Source organism: Rana temporaria, chromosome 2 (assembly GCF_905171775.1).
Source record: "Rana temporaria chromosome 2, aRanTem1.1, whole genome shotgun sequence".
Taxonomy (NCBI): Eukaryota; Metazoa; Chordata; class Amphibia; order Anura; family Ranidae; genus Rana; species Rana temporaria.
In genome coordinates, this window is record NC_053490.1 from 74,435,971 (window position 1) to 74,458,427 (window position 22,457).

General features: G+C 42.2%; 1 protein-coding gene across 1 annotated transcript in view; it reads left to right on the forward strand.

Moving 5' to 3' along the window:
• Positions 1-18,200, forward strand: part of ALG5 (ALG5 dolichyl-phosphate beta-glucosyltransferase) — a 37,413-nt gene extending 19,213 nt beyond the window's left edge. Inside the window, exons 7-10 of the mRNA XM_040340391.1 lie at positions 1,129-1,188; positions 3,102-3,253; positions 14,819-14,904; positions 17,879-18,200. Of these exons, the coding sequence (XP_040196325.1) occupies positions 1,129-1,188; positions 3,102-3,253; positions 14,819-14,904; positions 17,879-17,994 (414 nt within the window). The 3' untranslated portion in view covers positions 17,995-18,200. The remainder of the gene's footprint in view (positions 1-1,128; positions 1,189-3,101; positions 3,254-14,818; positions 14,905-17,878) is intronic.
• Positions 18,201-22,457: the final 4,257 nt, after the last annotated feature.

A 22,457-nucleotide genomic window follows, 5' to 3' on the forward strand; every position in this document is an offset into this window, starting at 1 on the left:
GTCCCATTGGGGAGATTTCTTTTCACTTCCTGTCCCATAGCCAATAAAAGCAAGTGACAGGAAATCCCTATAAATTGAGGGAATCCCTGGTTGTCGTTGTAAAGTAGATAGTGCAGCGCTAGAGGAAAAGTCCAAATAAAGATCATCCAGGTGATTCTCTTATAAGTGACTGACAATATGAGGCATGCAGGTGATATAGCGTGGGTTAGCAGGAGACCTCCACCAATAGTAACAATGGCCGCTCACCTCACTGATAATAAAAAATCGCTTTCCCATAAGGGTCAATCCCAGGCATGTAACAGCATAATCCAAGCAGGAAAGGAATACATCTCAGGTAATATCACCATGGATGGCAGATCTCAAGTAATATCAGCATGGATAGCAGCCATGGAATCCGATGTAAGAAAAACAAAACATAGTGTTTCTCCGCAATAACCAATATAACATTTAATAGTGAAAATACACTTACATAAAAAGCACTATATACAGTGCTAGGAATCAAATGCAAACAAAAACGCACAGCATGGTCCGATAGATGGCAGCGGGTGACGTCACATACTTCCCTACCGACCGTTGCGTCCCAGTGGCGGGACTTCTTCAGCGAATGTCTGAAGACATCAGACATCCGCTGAAGAAGTCCCGCCCCTGGGACGCTACTTTACATTGACTCTTAAGGAATTTATAAATTGAATCCTAGTGCATAGCTGCTGATTGTGTTTTACCTGTATATTGCGCTGATTTTTTTTACTATTTTTATTAATCCCTGGTTGTCACCAGAAATAATGACTGCATTGAAAAAGATATCCCCACTGTTCCTGTTCTGAGGACATCCCAAACTTTTGGGATTGTCTTTGACTTTCACTTACAATGGTAATGGTGAACGGGACAAATGGAGAGGGTAAATCTCCTTAACAGGTGCACAGACAGTATTAAAAGCTGACAGGGGTTCTAATCTCTCTCCACTCTATCCAAAACCAAAGAAAAAATGTTTTCCTTTTTAGTTGTACTTTAAATGAGTTTTTAATTTTGGCTTGTTTTTTTATTTTTTATACATTATAGATGTGCTGTTCTGATGCTAACGTTGCAAATTTTACAATCATTGGAACATGTTTGTTTTTTTCAAACTAGGAAAACTTGGCAATATCGTGCGGGTCACGAGCGCACCTAGAGAAGGATTCTATAGCCCAGGTAAAACATTTTACAGAATTGAACCATTTATTAACCATATTTATGAAATAAGGTAAAAAGTTGCAAAAGAGCACATTGGCTATTGTGCTTGTATTGGCCAATGTTTTGTGGAGAGAAGAACCTTGGCTCTGCCAGTTATTTACATTTCAAGATTTTTTAGCAAATGTTCATTAAAGATTATTGCCTGCTGCTTTACTGTACACACTGAGACATTTCAGAAGCTTCCTTAGAGGATCTGCTTGTTATAATCACATCTTCAATGTTATAAAAATGGTGAAATCTCCTGCACTTTTACATCCCTGTAGATGGGTAATATCCTTGACCGAAATGTAAAGCTAAGATTGGTGCTAAGAAATCCTGAACTTTACCTCTAGCACTGCAGAAAAAGCAGTAACTGACATCTCTTGGCTTTGTTCTCTACACAGACATTATGGATAGATCACGTCTTCGATGCTTCCGTTGGTACAAGGAAACTGCATTTTAATTCTTCAATAAATTTTGAAACGCACAATTTTGCGGATTTAATTTTAATTGCCTCAAAGTGAAAAATACGAATGTAAAACTGCTCCCTATATCCCCTGTGAAAATCTTGCCTTTTAAAGGTTAAAATGCGAAAAAAGGCAACCTGTGCTTTGCGCATGCAGAACAAGGCAGCTGGCTTTCTTAACTGCAACTCTAACCAGCTTCATGTACTCGCCTTCTTTTTTTGATCCCATGCTATTCTGTTTGAGACAGAGGAAGCACTGTGGATAGTCATGATAATCAGAGCTGAAGGCTTATTCTCCACACCCAAGTGATGGCAATGGTTTCTGGAGTGGCCAAGCTCCAAAAATTTGGGGAAACGAGTCCTGGTGATGCCTATACTTGAAAGTACCTAAGCGCCCCCCTCCCCAATCTGCTCAAGATTTTGACACAACCGCACAACTTGGCTCCGAATCCCTGACTACCGTAATGGTGACCCAAGATAACCCCTAAACTTAGAACGTCCTGTGCTGTTCAGCCATGCCAAATCATCAAGGCTACTAAAAACCAATCCTGCAGTTTTGGTAAGATGGTACGGCAAAAGCAATTTGGCTGATTTCATGCATTGTATTCAACTACCACATCCAACATTGTGCCTCCTGTGTATAGGAAGGGGAAAAAAAGGAACGTATTGGAAGTGTTGCTTAGAGCGACCTGTGTAAATGTTGCTCTCCTTTTGCAGTAAGGGGTGGAAAAGGAGAGCTGCGATCAGATTTTTGGGAAAAAATACACATTAATGAGTTGGGGGGGGGGGGGGGGGGGGGGGGGAACATATTTATTTATTTTTCCTGTAAAATCTGTTACGCAGTGGAAATATCTAACGAACACGTCACACTGTAAAATTTTGCGGAATGGCGACAAACTATGATACTCAATCTCCATAGGCGTCACTTTAAAAATGTATACCGGTTACCAGTTTAGAGTTACAAAGCGGTCCAGTGCTAGAATTATTGCCCTTGCTCTAATGTTCGCGGTGATAGTTCACATGTGTGGTGCAAACACCATTTACTTATGCATTGGGGGCACTTTTAAAATACATTTTTATGTTTGTGGTGGGGTTGTTATATTTTTTTTCCTGTGACTACAGGTTGCAGCAAAGAACATCGTTTTATTCCCCCATCCACACAGTCACTGTGGATGGGGTAATCCCTCCTGCGGTAATAATCGCATACTGAAAATCTGACACGCTGGTTGTACACCAGTCGATTGATGGATCAACTTGGGTACAATCAGCCTGCCAATAGATGGTTTGAATCTCGGCCGGTCCCTGCTAAATTAGTCAAAATTCTGTAGCTTTACTGTAATGGGATACAGGGCCATTTTTGTGTGGTGTGTGGGGTGTTTTTTTTTTTTATATTTAATCTTTTAATATTATATAATTTTTTTTTCAGCGTTCTATGTTCAGGACCTTCCTTATGTATGGCTTCCATTTCCTCGTTTGGTTTTTATGTGTACGCGGTGTCAAAGACACACAGTGTGGCTTCAAATTGTTTACAAGAGAAGCTGCTGCACGCACATTTACAGCTCTTCATGTTGATCGATGGTGAGTTTCCACTTTAACATTGTTATAATATTGTGATTAACACTAAACTACCTAATTGAATTGATAATGGTATGTTTTTAAATGATTTAATTTTAGAAAGTTTTTCTGTAGTGTGCGTACCCTTAATGGGCCCTCATGTTCTGGCACATAATTACCTCTCCCCCCTCCTGAGCTCTCTTGATGTGAGGACTGATTATGACACCACAGAATTCCCTTATTCCATAGTAAAGCTAATACCCATGAAGGGTTTCTGCATTTGCTTACTCTTTAGTGCTAGGTGCTGAGATTTAGGGACAGGGACTCTTAACCGAATTCAACTACTTGCCCCCCAGAAGCATGACCAGGCCATTTTCCGCTATTTGGCACTGCGTTACTTTGACAATTGCATGGTCTTGCACTGCTGTACTCAAACGGAATTTTATATTGTGTTTTTTTTCCCCCCACCAATAGAGCTTTCTTTTGGTGGTATTTTGATCACTGTTTTTTTTTTTTTTTTTTTTTTTTTATATATAAATAAAAAATATAATACATTTTTCCTTCTGCTATAACTTTCAATACATTGATTTCTTCATAAATGTAGGCCAATATGTATTCTGCTACATTTGTTTGGTTAAAAAAAAAAATCCAAACACAGCAGGAGATAGCCGCTCTGATCCGGGCACATGCAGGCTGCATCTTATCTCTTGTATCATGTCTGCTAGAGGTGCACCAAATGGAATTTTAGTTGATACTATTAGCAGTGAGTTTAAGTAAGAGATTGTAGACCTGATACAAGAGATGGTTGGATATGTCACCGGCGCAAAAAACTTGAATTCATTATGTGCCAAAGATCTGCTGCGGTACTGTGTACGCCTCAAAATGAAGTGTAGAAAATATAAGTGGACAAATGTGTTACTGCGCCAATCCTACAATCTTATTTCCAGTGATGGTGAACCCAATATGATGATGATACAAATCCTTGCGTCGTCAGCAAGCTTCCTGACAATGCAAGGTTGATTGCGAAACGCGTAAAGGTTTCTGGGTAGTACGTTGGACGGAACTACGTCATACGTCGCCTCCTGTCGTTGAGCCGCACTAATAGCTGAGGGGATCTGCACACCGGTGAGCGTCTTTTTGCTCGGCACTGCTGGAAGGACTCGTTGCCGGTCTGGAGGCACCGTACTCTGTGAGCGAGACTTTGTTTTATATTTTTACAATAAACTAGTTTGGGCATACTACGCTATGATTAGTCCCTTGTTTTAGAACTAGTTACCATCAGGAACCTTATGAGTGTATTGGTAGAGGAGGATTGCACATTGGCTGTGAGGAGAGATCTACCTTGTATCTACATGCGTATTTTAAATCTAGGTCTGGTGAGTGCCCATTTCAGAAGTTGGTGACAGTGGCATGTTTTGGTGGAACAATAGTCACATATTTATTTTTTCACAATGAGGAAAATTGGACTTGTTTTTGAATATTTGTATTTTCTTTCAGACACATTCTTATTATTGTATTTATTAATTTAGTATTATATCATTTTATTTACACTGGGTATTTGGCTTATATCAGGGGTCATCATCCTCCGGGCCGCGGACCAATACCGGTCCCTGGCCTGTTGTCGAGCGGGCCGACCATTGGAGCAGGAGGTGAGCCCTGTCACGGACCGCAGTATAGTTGGCAGCCTGTAAGTCCTGTATGTATTCTGCCATTTCTCGACAATGTCAGCCTATTAGCAAGGCAGGGGGCGGGACGGCTACAGATCGTGACAGAGAGCGAGAGCTGCCAAACTTATATTAACAAGCGGGCGATTGCCCACTTGTTATTATGAAGAGTCTCTCTCTCTGTCACAATCTGCAGCTGTCCCGCCCCCTGCCTTGCTAATAGGCTGACATTGTCGGCCGCTCGGGAGAAATTGCAGAATACATACAGGACTTACAGGCTGCCAACTATACTGCGGTCTGTGACAGGGCTCACCTCTTGCTGAAGCATGAGGAAATGGACATAGGCTGCAGGGAAGGCGGCGATTAAAATTGGCACTATGCATGTAGTACTGTGATTTTTGAGGTGGGGGGGGTGCATAACTGCAGGAAGGACTGCGATTGGAGGGGGAAAGGGGGTGCATGACTGCAGGGAGGACTATGATTGGGGTGGGGGGGGGGTGCATTAATGCAGGGCGGACTGTGATGGGGGTCATGACTGCAGGGAGGACTGTGATGGGGTGAGGGTCATAACCGAAGGGAGGACTGTGATGGGGGGGCCATGACTGAAGGGAGGACTGTGATGGGGGGCCATGACTGAAGGGAGGACTGTGATGGGTAGCCATGACTGCAAAAGGGCACTGTGATATAAAGGGAAGTGTAATCCTTGCAGTGCATTCCCCATTATATTACAGTGCAGGGTGGGTTGTACCACTCCTCATACCACCCGCCTTCCTTATTAAGTGGCTACACCAAAAGCGGTCCCCGGTGCCACAAAGGTTGGGGACCACTGGCTTATATTATGGGTTTGTTTTTTTATATAACTATGTTGGGTTCACCATCACTGGAAATAAGATTGTAGGATTGGCGCAGTAACACATTTGTCCACTTATAAGAGATGGTTCGAGACTGAGGACTGCCTTTTTCATGAGCTTTTCTTGCCCCAACGGTGCCAGTAATAGGCAACAATAAATTCATATTAACTTAAATTGATGAAATTAATAGAATAAAGTTGAATATAATACAATTCTATATAAAACTTTTTTTTTTTTTTTTTTTTAAACTGTCATTAGCGTTGGCAAAGTGTGTGTGTGTGTGTGTGTGTGTGTGTGTGTGTGTGTGTGTGTGTGTGTGTGTGTGTGTGTGTGTGTGTCTCTATCGCGCAAAAGTGAGTACACCCCTCAAATTTTTGTAATTATTGTAACTTTTGTAATTTTTGTAACACTGAAGAAATAACACTCTGCTACAATGTAAAGTAGTGAGTGTACAGCTTGTATAACAGTGTAAATTTGCTGTCCCCTCAAAATAACTCAACACACAGCCATTAATGTCTAAACCGCTGGCAAATTGGGCCCAAAGTCAATGTTTTTTGTTTGGCCACCATTATTTTCCAGCAATGCCTTAACCCTCTTAGGCATGGAGTTCACCAGAGCTTCACAGGTTGTCACTGGAGTTAGAGCTGCACGATTCTGGTCAAAATGAGAATCGCGATTCTTTTGCTTAGACTAAAGATCGCGATTCTCAAAAATTGATTGCCAGAAACCCCCCCCCCAAATAAATAAACCTGTGATTTATTTGAAAATACGAATATATAAAAAGCAGACCAGTGATATGTCTAATGTTAAAGACCATATAACTCCTTTGAAAAAGGCAGAATCAAACTTTGATTCTGCTTTTTTTCATAGGAGTTATATGGTCTTTAACATTATAGACATATCACTGGTATGTTTTTTTTTTTTTTTTTTTTTTTACATCAGAAGCAGTACCGTCGGCAACCACTGGGTGGAGCATGGATACACACTAGAGTTGTATTGAACTGTGAGAGAAGCCCAGGCTGCTGACGTCTGTTCCGATATCGGCGGCATTTGCGTTCCACGCTGGTTACGTAGCATGTCGGTGACACATAAGAATTGCAGGTCATCCCGCAGGGAGATCGCAGGCGGGGAGAATTGAGATTGCGATTCTCTCCGCGATTAATCGTGCAGCTCTTACTGGAGTCCTCTTCCACTCCTCCATGATGACATCACAGAGCTGGTAGATGTTAGAGACGTTGCGATCCTCCACCTTCCATTTCAAGGATGCTCAATAGGGTTTAGGTCTGAAGACATGATTTGCCAGTCCATCACCTTTACTCTCCGCTTCTTTAGCAAGACTGTGGTTATTTGGAGGTGTGTTTGGGGTAGTTATGTTGGAATACTGCCCTGTGGCCCAGTCTCCGAAGGGAGGGGATCATGCTCTGCTTCAGTATGTCACAGTACATGTTGGCATTCATGGTTCCCTCAATGAACTGTAGCTCCCCAGTGCCGCAGTACTCGTGCAGACCCAGACCATGACACTCCCACCGCCATGCTTGACTGTAGACAAGACACACTTGTCTTTGTACTCCTTACCTGGTTGCCGCCACACACGCTTGACACCATCTGAACCAAATGCGTTTCTCTTGGCCTCGTCAGACCACAGGACATGGTTCCAGTAATCCTTAGTCTGCTTGTCTTCAGCAAACTGTTTTACGGGTTTTCTTGTGCATCATTTTTAGAAGAGGCTTCCTTCTGGGACAACAGCCATGCAGACCACTTTGATGCAGCGTGCGGCATATGGTCTGAGCACTGACATGCTGACCCCCCACCCCTTCAATCTCTGCAGCAATGCTGGCAGCACTCATACATCTATTTCCCAAAGACAACCTCTGCATATGACGCTGAGCACGTGCACCCAACTTGTTTGGTTGACCATGGCGAGGCCTGTTCTGAGTGGAACCTGTCCTGTTAAACTACTTTATGGTCTTGGCCACCGTGCTGCAGCTCAGTTTCAGGGTCTTGGCAATCTTCTTATAGCCTAGGCCAGTGATGGCGAACCTTGGCACCCCAGATGTTTTGGAACTACATTTCCCATGATGCTCCACTACACTGCAGTGTAGTGGAGCATCATGGGAAATGTAGTTCCAAAACATCTGGGGTGCCAAGGTTCGCCATCACTGGCCTAGGCCATCTTCATGTAGAGCAACAAATCCTTTTTTTTTTGGGATCCTCAGAGTTCTTTGCCATGAGGTGCCATATTGTGCTTTCAATGACCAGTATGAGAGAGTGAGAGCGATAACACCAAATTGAATGCTCCCCATTTTCTATACCTGAGACCTTGTAACACTAATGAGTCACATGACACTGGGGAGGGAAAATGGCTTATTGGGCCAATTTGGACATTTTCACATTAATGGCTGTGTGTTGAGTTATTTTGAGGGGGCAGCAAATTTACACTGTTATACAAGCTGTACACTCACTACTTTATATTGTGAAAGTGTAATTTCTTCAGAAAATGAAAAGATATAATAAAATAAATACAAAAGTCTGAGGAGTGTACTCACTTTTGTGAAATTGTGTTGTGTTTTTTTTTTTTTTTTTTTTTTTGTGTGCACATAACCCTTTTTAAATATTCATGTGTTACTGATTTATGAATTAATGAGCTGGTTGTCTTTATTTAATCTGCTCACTTTGTCTGTCCAGTAGCGTGTGTAGTTGCTGGTAATTGGGATGGGAGCCTCTGGGTTTTATAAGCATGCTTTTTAAAGGTGAACAGTGATGCAGTCAGGATGACAGGACACCCTGATGTAGCTGAAGATTTATTTTTATCTTTACGAGCAGATTGTTAACATTCCCCTTCTCTGGGATTAGCATCTGGTGGTATTTTCTAAATATTAACAGTGTTTCTGTCTCCAGCAGTTGACTTGCCATCTTTAACTAAACACTGCTGTCTCGATATTGTGCGTTTTTTCAGACATCCTCAATCGCACACACAAGTGTTGCCCCTTTTCTCTCCTCATTCTTTAATGTGACTGTCATAGGAAAGTACAGGGATTTATTTTTTCCTTAGCGAATAGGTGCAGGTGCCAATTTTCCCCCCAGGGCAGAGCAGTAAAGCGCCTGAGGAGGGAAGGGGGGTTTAAATGGACATGGTTAAATAAAACCAGAAATGACTCCAGTGTATACAGAACGTACACTGTCCTTGCACCCACATAGTATGCTTTGATTGGCTCCCAGTGCTGTCAATCGCAGCCAGTGACCCAATCGGGGGACGGGGCGAGCCGCGGCTCCGTGTGCAAATGGTCACACACAGCCTCAGCTCGGGTGCCCCCATAGAAAGCTGCCAAGAGGAGGGATGCAGGCTCCTCTGTGCAAAACGAATGCACAGAGCAGGCAAGTATGGCATGTTTGTGGGGGGGGGGGGGATATATATATATATATATATATATATATATATATATATATATATATATATATATATATATATATATATATATATATATATAATTTTATTTATTTTTTTGGAATTATGGAGAGGGATTACAACACCTGTGAGATTTTTATTGCGGTCTGTGCTCCCATTAAGGAGATTCATCCTCTATATTTGTCCTGTTTTACTATCATCATTGAAAGTAAAAGAAAATCCTACATTTTGGGTTGTCCCCATAAAAGTAATAGAGGGGAAGTCTTCCAATGTCGACACTAGTTCTGGTGACCTGGGGGTCCCCAAGGAATTCCCTTCATTTGCAGGGATTTCTTCTCACTTCCTGTTTGGCTATAGGACAGATGGGACACAGATATCGGAACAATTATCTGACAGGGGTTATAATTTCCCCTTGCCCTATTCATAAGGAAAATACGTTTTGCCCATGGTTCTACTTTAACACTCAACCATTTAAAAAGCCTAGACACATGTGCAATGCACAGCTTTGGGCATGTTTTTTTTTTTTTTCTCCTGCTAGGAGTTTTGGCTTTCAGAGAAAAAACAAACACCCTATGTGCATGAGGACTTCATGTTGCAGCTAACATTTTTTGGTTGGAAATAATGCCAAACGTAGCATTAGCAGGACTCAAGTGTATGTAATACCTAGCGTACAGGGCTCAGAAGTATGAAATGCAAAAAGCACTCAGAGGTGGCTAACATTTTATTTTTCTTGCCCTTCAGAGCAGCGTGGTTTGCTCAAACGCAACTCTCCCTGCCTTTCCCAAATTCACCTCTACCCACACCCTAGTACAGAGTGGCAGAGAGAGAGGGCCTTCTGTGATAGAGCATCTAGTACTAGACAAAGAAGCCCACAGTGCTAGCTGGAGGTGAGGGATGTAGGAGGAGCCGCTGCCGTGAGGCCATTATGGCTGACTTCCTCCTCCTGGAGAAGCATGCTATCACTGTTGTGCGCAAACGCAGAAGTGGGCAGAGGAAAGCTTCATGTACACTACAAAGAGTGTGGAGAATAGGGCGCTCTGGATAACAAGGAGACTTTAACAAACCATACATGACTGGCTCTTGAGATGTGATTAATAGACCACAGCACCACTTCAGAAGAGGGAAGAACACTCGATAGGAAAAACAAAGCGGAGACGAAGGCGCTTCTAAGTGCAGTAAAAAAACACTTTCATGAAAAGGGAAGCGTTAAAAACACTTACAAGATGGAAGTGAAAATCGGGCATATCAATAAATCCATAGTTCCAGCGGGATACCTGCTGGGAGTAAAGACAGCTGCAGGTGGAAGTTCCAGCTGACCAGCATGGAATCCAGGCAACCGGAAGTGATGTTAGAGTGGGCGGGGCATGTTTCAGAGCATGCCCAGACGCTTCTTCAAACTATTGAAAAATGGCTGGAACTTCCACCTGCAGCTGTCTACTCCCAGGAGGCATTGCTATGACTAAGCATTAGTTGTTAATGCGAAACGCGTCAGCTGTCTATCCCACTGTATGCTGTTATGTGCTGTGCATTTTTCCTTTTTACAATAAACAGCACGTCTTTTTTTCAACAAGACTTTTTGGAGTGCGGCTGTCCATCCATTCTCCCACCCAGGAGGCATCCCGCTGGATGTTATGGATTCATTGATATGCCTGATTTCCACAAGACTTTCTATTACTGCACTTAGAAGCGCCTTCTTCTCTGCTTTGTTTTTTATGTACACTAGCAGGTCATAAACTTGTGTTTATAGTTTTTAGGAGCTTTTGGCGATTTATATATATAATTTTTTTTTTTTTCACCAAAGCTCCTGAACTCCACTTCGTATAAGCCTGTGTGTCCATGTACACTAACTAGGCTTTTAGCAGAACGCTGCCGCGTTTAGGTGAGGTTAAACCTCCCTCTCCTGAACGCAGAATAATTGTGTTCAGGATAGGAACGTTTTGACTGCCTGCCGTGGGAAACTGCAAATCGCAGCAAAATCTAGGTAAAGCCACGGTTTGCGTTTTTTGCCATGTTTTGCATTTTCCCACGGTCAGGAGCTGCCAGTGTAAATGAAGCCGAAGTGAGCACCAACTTCTGTGTTTACAAATAACAAGTAAGTGAGCACAGGATGGTGCCAGGGGTGGCTGTAAGAAGTACTATCTGGGGGGGGGGGGGTTTGGGTATAAGTAAATATAAACTGGAGATTGTGACCAGAGGAAATGATTGCATGGCTCAATTTGCCTGTTTTTATTGATACATTTCATGTACAATGCTAATTAACAGTTGGATGTATAGGCTTCAGGTATCAAACCAGTTGGATTCCTTCTACTGTCCTGGTGCAGGTCAGGAAAGTAAAAGAATTCTGTTTTGGGAAACGCACTGTATTTGAGACGCGATACATAAAAGGTCAGAAAGCGCTTTCTTCTAGGTGTAATCTACCTAGTTTTTCCACCAGTATATGTGGAGAAAAAAGGTAACTTGTTGGGGCGGATGCCTGAGGGAGCAGTCTCACTTTCTTAGAGCTCCCCTCCGGGGCTAGTCACACCGGAGAATAGAAAGCCAAAGTGGCTTCTGTAATTATGCCCTTTACTGCCGCTTGGCTCTGGGTATACGTCGGAGACAGTATTATGGTCCTCCGGGGTCCCAAACTCAAGATAAAACCTGGGAATCCTGGAGACTCCAGCCAGGCAGTTTTCCAAGATGGCGCAGCCTGGCACCTCACGGCTTAACACACAGCGCGCTTCCACCTCTCTGTCACAAAGCTTAAAGACGCAGCACTGTGAAGGTGAAGGTGAGCCCGACTCTGAAGATGACAATTCACAAGCTACCATTTAAACTAGTATGTTTAAGCAGTTTTAAAAAATGCTACAGAAGGCATTGAAACAGACTTCAGATAACTGTTTAGTAAGCTTAAGAGATTGGGGAGATTGGACAGAGAATGCTGACTTAGAGGAGGGTGGATGAACTGGAATCCTACATTTAACATGTTGAGGAACTGGAACTGGAATATATAAAGGAAGAAAAGCTTATCTTGCAAAACAGATGAGGACCAGGGGAATAGGGACAGACGTTCCAATTTAAGAATTAGAGGAATCACTGAACATATACTTGATCTTCAGGCTACTATGCTTGCACTCTTTCAAGAACTCCTGCCTGGCACCCCAGCTGAGAGAGAGCTTATTCTCCTTCTCCTTCTCCGTCTCCTTCCACCCTTGAAAAAAATAAACAAAAATAAAATGGGGGGAAAAAAATGTATATAATTTTTATTTTTTATTTCTCCGGTCATGATGTGAATACAGGTAATGACATCATAATCTTTGGAGTAGTCTTACTCATCTGGTATTGGATATGTCTAATATTTGTTTTTTTTTGTTTTTTTTTCAAAATGATACTGGTGAAAGTATATTTTTACTATTTATTTATTTATTACTACATTTATAGCTGCTGTTATCTAATGATTACTCATACGGTTTGTAGGTTCTCCGGTGTTGTCTGGTCCCTAGGAACCTCATGTCTCCCTCTTTTCATCCTCTGACCCCTGCTATTACTAGGCGGGAGTCAGATGGTGATTTTGGAACCTCTCGGGGGTGCAATTGTTGTTCCCCCTGAGATGTTCTTGTACCCTTTTTACATATTATGTGTTAACTAGAGGTCGACCGGCATCGGCCGATTTCAGCGCGACTTGCATAGACTTCTATGATACAGAAGTCATTTGCAAGTTGCCTGAAGTTTCCTGTGGAGGACTTGTCTCTGAGCAGCCTGCCAAGTGTGAGAAAAGAATACAATGTTACTACTTATCAATGAACTGAACTCCATGTGTAGACGTTCTCAGTTTAACCATTTACAGACTAAATCTTTTCTGACACTTGTTGCTTACAAGTAAAAATCCTGTATTTCCTGCTAGAAAATCACAAAAAAACTAAACAGTAAAGTTGGCCCTTCTTCTTCTCTTTTGGACGAAGGAAAAAAGTTTTGATCACCTGTTTTTGTGCCTGATTCCCTTACTGAAGATGGCCGGGGCAGCACCTGAGAGCCAAGGGAGAGATTGGCTTCGGGTGCTGACATTGCGGGCACCCAGGACAGGTAAGTGACCATATATTAAAAGTCAGCAGCTGCAGTATTTGTAGCTGCTGACTTTAAATTTTTTTTTTTTTTGCGGAACTCCGCTGCTTTCACACTGGATCGGGCAGGCGCAATTCGGCTGCTAGCGGGGCGCTTATAACCCAGCTAGCGCTCGATGAAGAGGTTAAATGCGCCTGTGTAGCACCGCTGCAGAAGCGCCCATTCATTTCAATGGGCAGGAGTGGTGGAGGAGGGGTATACACTGCTCTAAAGATGCTGCTTGCAGGACTTTTTTTAACGTCCTGCCAGCGCACCGCCTCCGTGTGAAAGCACCTGGGTGTTCACACTGAGACTGCAGAGGAGCCGTTTTGCAGGCACTTTACAGGTGCTATATTTAGCCCATAAGGGTTTTCCATTTATTTTTTAATTCCTTCTTCTCTTCTTCTTTTCTCTCTACGTCCTATCTCTCCTGGGGGTGGCTCCGGACTTAGTCTTAGGATTTGTCCCTTTTTGTCTATGATCATTATTCCTGACGTGTTATGGCCCCCATAAACCTTTTTATCCTTAAATGTACAGGGCTTCAACATCCCCCAGAAACGCACAAAAGCAATGAGATCCTTCGCGACTAAGAAGGCACATATTATTTGTCTTCAAGAAACACACTTCACTGACAAAGTTTCTCCTAATTAATAAACCTGAGGGTCGATATATTTTACTTACTTGTCTTCTTGCAGATAATGTAATCGCATTGGTGTCCTATTATGCCCCCAATAAACGCCTGGAAGCTTTCCTATCACACCTCTTTCAGGTGGTAGAAACACATAAAACGGGAACTGTCGTGTTGTGACTCCAATAGAACGGTTTTTCCTTTTTCTAGACAAATCCCCGTGCAAGCCCACCTCTAATGCCCACAGGCACTCCCTACGAAACTTACTATGCACACACAAATGAGTTGATACATGGCGGGAGGTTAATCCAACTGGTAGGTATTATACACACTATTCTTATCCACATAAATCTTTTTCCCGGATAGACCATATTATTATTTTTTAAATTGTGATATTAAGTAAAAAATATATATTTTTTTTTTTTTTTTAATTGTCGCTCTTCTTTTGTTTATAGCGCAAAAAATAAAAACCGCAGAGATGATCAAATACCACCAAACGAAAGCTCTATTTGTGGGGGGGGGGGGGGAAACAAAGATTTAGTTTGGGTACGGTGTTGCATGACCACGCAATTGTCATTCAAAGTGCAATAGCGCTGAAAACTAAAAATTGGTCTGGGCAGGATGCCCTGTATGGAAGGGGTTAAGTATCAGCCAACTTGTGCATTTTCAGATGGACAGATTATTTTAATAATCTAACAGATAGTTTACATATATACATTTACTTTTTGTATTTTAAAAGCTCATTCCAGACCAGCTCTTCTGATTTGTGTGATTTAAAAAAAAAAAAATCACTACTGTGCCTTAACCTTCTTATGTGAGTAATTAACCTTTTCTCTTCATAATAAGAGAATTCCGAACCGATTAACAACCTCATCTATTAAATGGTCTCTGCACAGAACTGTGACAGCTGAATTGGCTTTCATAGCTCAGATCAATATATTGTATCTCCTGCCTCTGCAGGGCGTTTGATGTGGAGCTCCTATATATAGCCCAGTGCCTGAAGATCCCCATTGCAGAAGTTGCAGTGAACTGGACGGAAATTGAAGGTAAGGTGAAAGTGTACCATGTAGTCTGCTCATCTGTACTGTTTTGATTCCATTGGTTATATGTGATGATTGGGAAGAGGTCAATGAGAGCCACAAACTCCATGAGCCCTGGTTCACACTGATGTGATGCAGGAAACGCACAAGATTCGTTGAGTTTTCCTGCATCGCACTGCAAGGTCATCCACATGGCATCCATGCAGTCTGCTGCAGGTGTCAACCCAAAACAGATTGCTAAATGCAGTGCGATTGCCAGAATTGCTTGGCATGGGTGTTCAGGTGCAAAGAGGGGGAAAATGACACACAGGTCCCAGAAGACAGCGGGGACCATTCAGATTCACGCATGCGCAGTAGGGAACCAGGAAGTGAAGCCGCAAGGCTTCACTTCCTGAATTCCTTACCGAAGATGGCAGCGGCAGCACCTGAGAGCGAGGGACAGATCATCTTCGGGTGCCAACATCGCAGGCGCCCTGGACAGGCAAATGTCCATATTTTGAAAATCAGCAGCTGCAGTATTTGTAAAAAAAAAAAACTCTGCTTTTAAGTGTAAATGTGAGATCTGGGATCTTTTTGACACCATATTTCACGTTAAAGAGGTCCTGTCGTGTGTGTGTGTGTGTTTGTGTTTATATTTTTTACTGTGCCTTTAAAAAAAAAAAAAATGTAAAAAAAGTGAAATAAGGAAATTTTAAGGCGCCCATGCCCATTGTGCTCATGCGTAAAAGCGAATGCATACGTAAGACGCGCTCGCATATGTAAACGGTGTTCAAACCACCCGTGAGATATCGATGCGATCGTTGGAGCGAGAGCAATAATGCCAAAGACATCCTCTAACTCACAACTGGTAACCTGTAGACATTTTTAAACGTCGCCTATGGAGATTTTTAAGGGTCAAAGTTTGTTGCCATTCCAGGAGCGGCTGTAATTTTAAAGCATGACATGTTGGGTATCAATTTACTCGGCGTAACATTATCTTTAATATAAAAAAAACGGCTTTTTTTATCATACAAAAAAAGTGTTTTTTTCTCCCCAAAAAAGGTATTTTGTAAGACAGCTGCGCAAATATAGTGTGACATAAAGTATTGCAACGACCGCCGTTTTGTTCTCTAGGGTGTCTGGGGGGGGGGGAAAAAACAATATAGTTATTTTTTTTTTTTTTTTTTTTTCTCATTAATGTACACACAGCGCCCATATTGACAGAAAAACACAGAATTGTTGAGATTTTTGCTGATTTATTAAAAAGAAAAACTGAAATATCACATGGCCCCAAGTATTCAGACCCTTTGCTCAGTATTTAGTAGAAGCGTCCTTTTGATTCAATACAGCCATGAGTCTTTTTGGGAAAGATGCAACAAGTTTTTCACACCTGGATTTGGGGATCCTCTGCCATTTCTCCTCACAGATCCTCTCCAGTTCTGTGAGGTTGGATGGTAAATGTTGGTGGACAGCCATTTTAAGGTCTCTCCAGAGATGCTCAATTGGGTTTAAGTCAGGGCTCTGACTAGGCCATTCAAGAACAATCACGGAGTTGTGAAGCCACTCCATTATTTTAGCTGTGTGCTTAGGGTCATTGTCTTGTTGGAAGGCAAACCTTTGGCCCAGTTTGAGATCCTGAGCACTCTGGAGAAGGTTGTTGTCCAGGATATACCTGTACATTCATCTTTCCCTTGATTGCAACCAGTCGTCCTGTCCCTGCAGCTGAAACACACCCCCACAGCATAATGCTGCCGCCACCATGCTTCACTGTTGGGACTACAAAGGCTCATTGGAGGGAAGGGACACCTCCCCCTTTCCCCTTCACGCAGGTCACAAGAACAAAGCTGAGGCTGTCAATCACAGGCTGTGTGCTGGAGCTCCCTTTCCTGTGGGTTTGCCACCTCATCCCTTTTTAAAGCCGAAACGCCTATGAATTACACAGGTTATGTGGCTGGTTAAGGTGGTAGTTAAATTCTGTGCCCTATCTGCATTAAATTGGCCTCAGAACCTGTGTAATTTATGTTTTCGGGTTTTAAAGGATGAGGTGGCAACTCTACTCCCCTGTGTGTGTTTTTTTTTTTTTTCTCTCCTGGTGTCAGGAATACTTGTCAGAAGTGATTCATGCTGATAACAGAGGAACTAGACGCAGAGAAAAATTACACTTGGGGGTTGATTTACTAAAGCTGGCACACTCACAATCTGGTGCAGCTGCGTATGGTAGCCAATCTGCTTCTAATTTCGGCTTGTTCAATTTAAGTTTTGGCCATAAAACCCAGAAGCTGATTGGTTTCTAGGCAGAGTTGCACCAGATTTTGCACTCCAGCTTTAGTCAATAACCCCCTTAGTGCCCTTAAAGCGGTTGTAAACCGCATAAACTTTTTTTTTTTTTTCCCCCAAACCTGCAATGCAAAAGGCATAATAGGCTAGTATGCACCGCATACTAGCCTATTATGAAATACTTACCTCGGAACGAGGTGTGTACCACTTACCTGGTCCACGCCGAGCAGGATGTCATCTTGCTCCGGCGTGTCTTCCGGGTATCGCCGCTCCAGCGCTGTGATTGGCTGGAGCGGCGATGACGTCACTCGTGCGCGCGGGAGATTTAAAATCGGCAGGGTCCGGCGATGCCGGTCCTTCAGCCGTGGAGTCCCCCCTGCGCATGCGCCGCCCGCATTGCGGGGGTAATATCTCCTAAACCGTGCAGGTTTAGGAGATATTCTCCTTACCTACAGGTAAGCCTTGTTGTAGGCTTACCTGTAGGTAAAAGTCCAAATAGTGGGTTTACAACCACTTTAATTAAAATAAGTACACACTATAGGGGATATGCTTTGTTCATAGTCCATGTCTGAGGTTTGCAACCTTTTTTTAATCTTCTTAGATCAATTTTATTGTGTAGAACATTGATATTTAAATATCTTGCTCTGATTGGTTATTATTTAGTGTGTGTATATATATATATATACTTTGACAGCTTTTGTTTTGTGTGTTTGTTTTTTTTCAGGATCAAAGCTGGTGCCTTTCTGGAGTTGGCTGCAGATGGGTCAAGACCTCCTTTTTATAAGACTACGCTATCTAACTGGTGTCTGGAGGATAGACACTACTGGCAAATTAAATTAGCTAGTTTTATCATGGTACACTTGGAAACATAGAAGCCACCAGGTGTGAAGCATCATGGGTAACTTTGACCCACGCGTTCCTGCAGTAAAGTGCTGGCGTCTTTCCTGAAGAAATATATTTAATGGTATATTGCAGGGATATGCAATTATCGGACCTCCAGCTGTTGCTGAACTACAAGTCCCATGAGGCCTAGCAGGACTCTTGACAGCCACAAGCATGACACCCAGAGGCATGATGGGACATGTAGTTTTGCAACAGCTGGAGGTCCGCTAATTGCATATGCCTGGTATATTGGAACAGTCTTCTGTTTTCATACAATTGCTGGTGGTAGCGATGGGGAACATTCTGATTCTCTGTAATGTGTACAGGCAATGCTTGTATAGATACATGACATTTGTTGTCTGTAAACAAATTACATGAGAAAGCTTTTATTTCTTATCTGTACATTTATATTATTAAATGTACTACAAAATCCAGTGTGCAGACCACTTTATCCATATGAGGTCGGCAATGTTGTGGTGATATATGCCATAGTTTATGCCATAGTTGGGGTACTGTGCCTAAAATATACTATACTGTAACTGAATTCTTGCTGGTTTCTTTGTGCGTTTATTTTTCATAGATCTTGCAGGCTTTCCTGGGTTTGTTCTATTCTTTTCTGTCTCTTTATTATTTTGTTATTCTCTTTTGCTCCATATGTCTAGTTTCATCCATTTAAATGCAATATTCAGTTTTAAATTCCTGTATATATGCACAGTCCGGTTTCCTTTAATAATTTTACAAAAGGATTTTTTTTTTTTTTTTTTTTTTTTCATGAAAAATAAATAAAATGCCACACCTTCTTTTTCCTGGAATTGGAGGAATACATTTTTACTGAAGGAAAGGAATTATTCATTACACCCATATTAGAACTTTCTGGCTAAAATGCCCCACACTTTGTATTGTGTCAAACATCTTGTATGTTCTGTATATGGATAATAAATTGCATTGTTCTGTATATATGGTAAAAATCTAAAATAAATAGGCTTTCTCTTTTACATATTTTTTGCAGTCCGGCTTTCACTTCTGCAGCTGTTAAAGCTTTTCATGCCTAATGGAAGTTCTAGATCATGCCATGTGCTCATAATTTTATTTAGACATCCCCTGCATTGCATGACTGTTTTGGAGTAGAATATACAAACCGAAGCTTTAGGCATCATGCACACGGACGTGTTGCAATACTCCCGTCTAAGCTGTATCTTTCGGCCAGGAGATGGCAGAAGAATCAAGTGTTGTGGCGTGCAATTAGATCTGTTTACCAGTGTATAGCATTATGCGTGAACTCCTTCTACTGGCTAGAATAATAATTCTGGCCAGTAGGCTAAATTTATGTACATATGCATTTAGGCAGGTAAATTATGATCATTAGCTCTTCTCAGAATGCAGCTTTGTTTTTTATCTCTAATGCCGCGTACACACGATCCGAATTTCCGACAAGAAAACCGTGGATTTTTTTTTTTCCGACAGGATGATGGCTTAAACTTGTGTTGCATACACACGGTCACACAAATGTTGTCGGAAATTCCAAACGTCAAGAATGCCGTGACGTACAACACTACGACGAACCGAGAAGAATTAAGTTCAATGATTCCGAGCATGCATAGGATTTTCTGTGTGACCAATTGCATACAGACGATCGGAATTTACGACTAGAACTTTTCCCGTTGGCAAAAATTTGAGAGCTGGTTCTCAAATTTATTTAGTCGAAAATTCCCACAGAAAATGTCCGATTGGGCCTACACACGGTCGGAATTTCCGACCAAAAGCTCACATTGAAATTTTCTTGTCGGAAATTCCGATCGTGTGTACACGGAATAATACTGCTTTTAAAATTCTGATATAGACGCCTGATGTGCTTGGCCTTATAGACTAACATAACGGGGGAAAAAAAGATGCTGTAAGCCCTTCAAAGTGGCCTTTTTGTATGCCTATGCCCATGTGCATGAGCATGTGGCCTGAAGGAGACCTTTTCATAGGTAAAGTATGTGGACCTCCCCTAAAAATGTTTGTAGTCTCACTGTTCTTTCACACCTTATGGTGTCAGTATTTTTGGAGTCACTAACATATGCAGTTCAGACTTTGAGTCATTGACCTGGAACAAGCATGCAAAGTGTTGATGGTAAAGATAGTCGGGCAACTGGCGGGTCACAAAATGTGGATTTATTTTGAGGTTTAAAGCCAGAAAGAGATCACTTTGCTTTGAGTAGTGGAGGTTTGAAGACAGGCTGGTATAGATGGAGTATTGTCTTCTCTGCCAGAAGTTATTAGGAACAGAACAACCGGTTCCCTTCAATTGGGGGGGCCCTCTACCCAGCAGCACATGCTCGCTTTCACTTGGCTCTCCCATTGCCTTAGTGGTTCTAAAGGCAGAAGGTTTTTAACCTTAATCTTTTAAGGTAAAGAGAACTTCTGGTCATAGCTCCCCCAGCCCCCCTCTTATACTTGAGCCCCATCTCGATCCAGCAATGTGCATAACGGCAGCTCTCCCGGGTCTTGCTTTCCTCATTGGTTTACAGCCGCAGGAGCCATTGTCCAAAAACCACTGCACAGAGCAGATAAGTATAAACGTGTGTTTGGTTTTGTAATAAAAAAAAAAAAAAAACACGTTTGGAATAATTTTAATGTGGATCTGAACTCCTAAAAGTGAAGGTTTGTTATGTTATATGGAGAAATGTTAATTGTGCCTAAGCAGTACTCTGAAAAATGTTATCCTTTTAGTCTAGGATTCCTTCAGAAAGATACTTCTGCGCCTTGAGCCTCATAACTATATTTGAGAGCACAATTTAAGACATTGCTGTCTGACTGCTAGTCTCGCAACATTTCTATTGGGATTTGAGGAAGTCACTACTGGGTTGCCCCCTTTGCTGAACAAGAAATTGTACCTGCAGTTCAAGGATCGCCCTACTTCTTCAGGCATTATTTGGACCTGTGTTACTACCACCCTGTCTGCAATACCTTGACTATTACCCCACCAGTCAATGGGGGAGGGGGCTGGAGCTCTGCTCCTCTATCAAGATGGTTGCCACCACATGGAAACCTAGTACAGGACAATGCATGGTTGGTCAGTAATGGGGGGGTTCATTTGCAGGTGACTACAATTATATGAACCTGCTGTGCTAAATGTGTATAATACCACCTATCTATGATAAGCCCCAAAATATTCTGGGTATGAACCCTAATACACAATGGATAGAAGCTGACATAACATGCATTCAACCACCTGTGCAAATGCAAAGAATAGATTATTTCATAAAGTGCAGCGCTCACCTATAACATATAAAAAATAAATATATATCGCTCTATAGTGCTAAGAAAAACCTATAAGAGAGAGAGAGAATATATAAAAAAAAATGTGTGTGTGTGTGTGTGTGTGTATATATATATATATATATATATATATATATATATATATAATGTGTGTGTGAGAGAGAAATATATAATATTACCATCATCCTAAACGGATAGTTTCTTATGCGACGACAATGGAAACTGCTCTAGAAAATAGTGGGTGATCCTAGATGGTTGTCAGCGTGTGCACCATACACTAAATCTCCATCACGTGAGGCACACGCCCCCAAGGGGTTACATTCACCAGAGCATAGAAAATCTCAAGGATATAAACCCAAAGGGGCAGAGCCACAGAGATCTGCACCCGCGCAGCGTATCAGAGATACACTATGCCGCCGTATCTTACCTGGCTTTAAATCGAATCCTGGAAGGCGTAGTGTATCTTTGGCGGCGGAATTCAAATCGGCGATTATGGGGCGTGATTCATTTAAATGAAGCGCGTCCCCGCGCCGAATGAACTGCGCATGCTCCGTTTCTAAATTTCCTGCCGTGCATTGCGCTAAATGACGTCGCAACAACGTCATTTTTTTTAACTTAGACGTGATTTACGTCCATCCCGATTCACGGACGACTTACGCAAAAAAAAATAAAAAATTCAAAATTCGACACGGGAACGACGGCCATACTTGACATCGCAATTCTAACTATACGCCGCAAAATACCAGCTTTAACTATACCCCGGAAAAAGCAGACTAGAGACGACGTAAGAGAATGCGACGGCTGCCCGTATGTTCGTGGATCGTCGGAAATAGCTAATTTGCATACCCGACGTGGAAAACGACGTGAACGCCACCCAGCGGACGCCGAAGTACTGCATCTTAGATCCGAAGGCGTACGAGGACGTACACCTGTCGGATCTAACCCAGATGCCGTCGTATCTTGGTTTGAAGATTCAAACCAAAGATACGACGCGGGTAATTTGAAAGTACGCCGGCGTATCAGTAGATACGCCGGCGTACTCTGTCTGTGGATCTGCCCCAAAATGTTTTATTTTTTTTGCTGTCACAATGTAGAGTAAAAAATTTCCTATAATCTGTGCCCAGTCTTGCCACAAAGAGTTAATCCAGCTCTGAGCA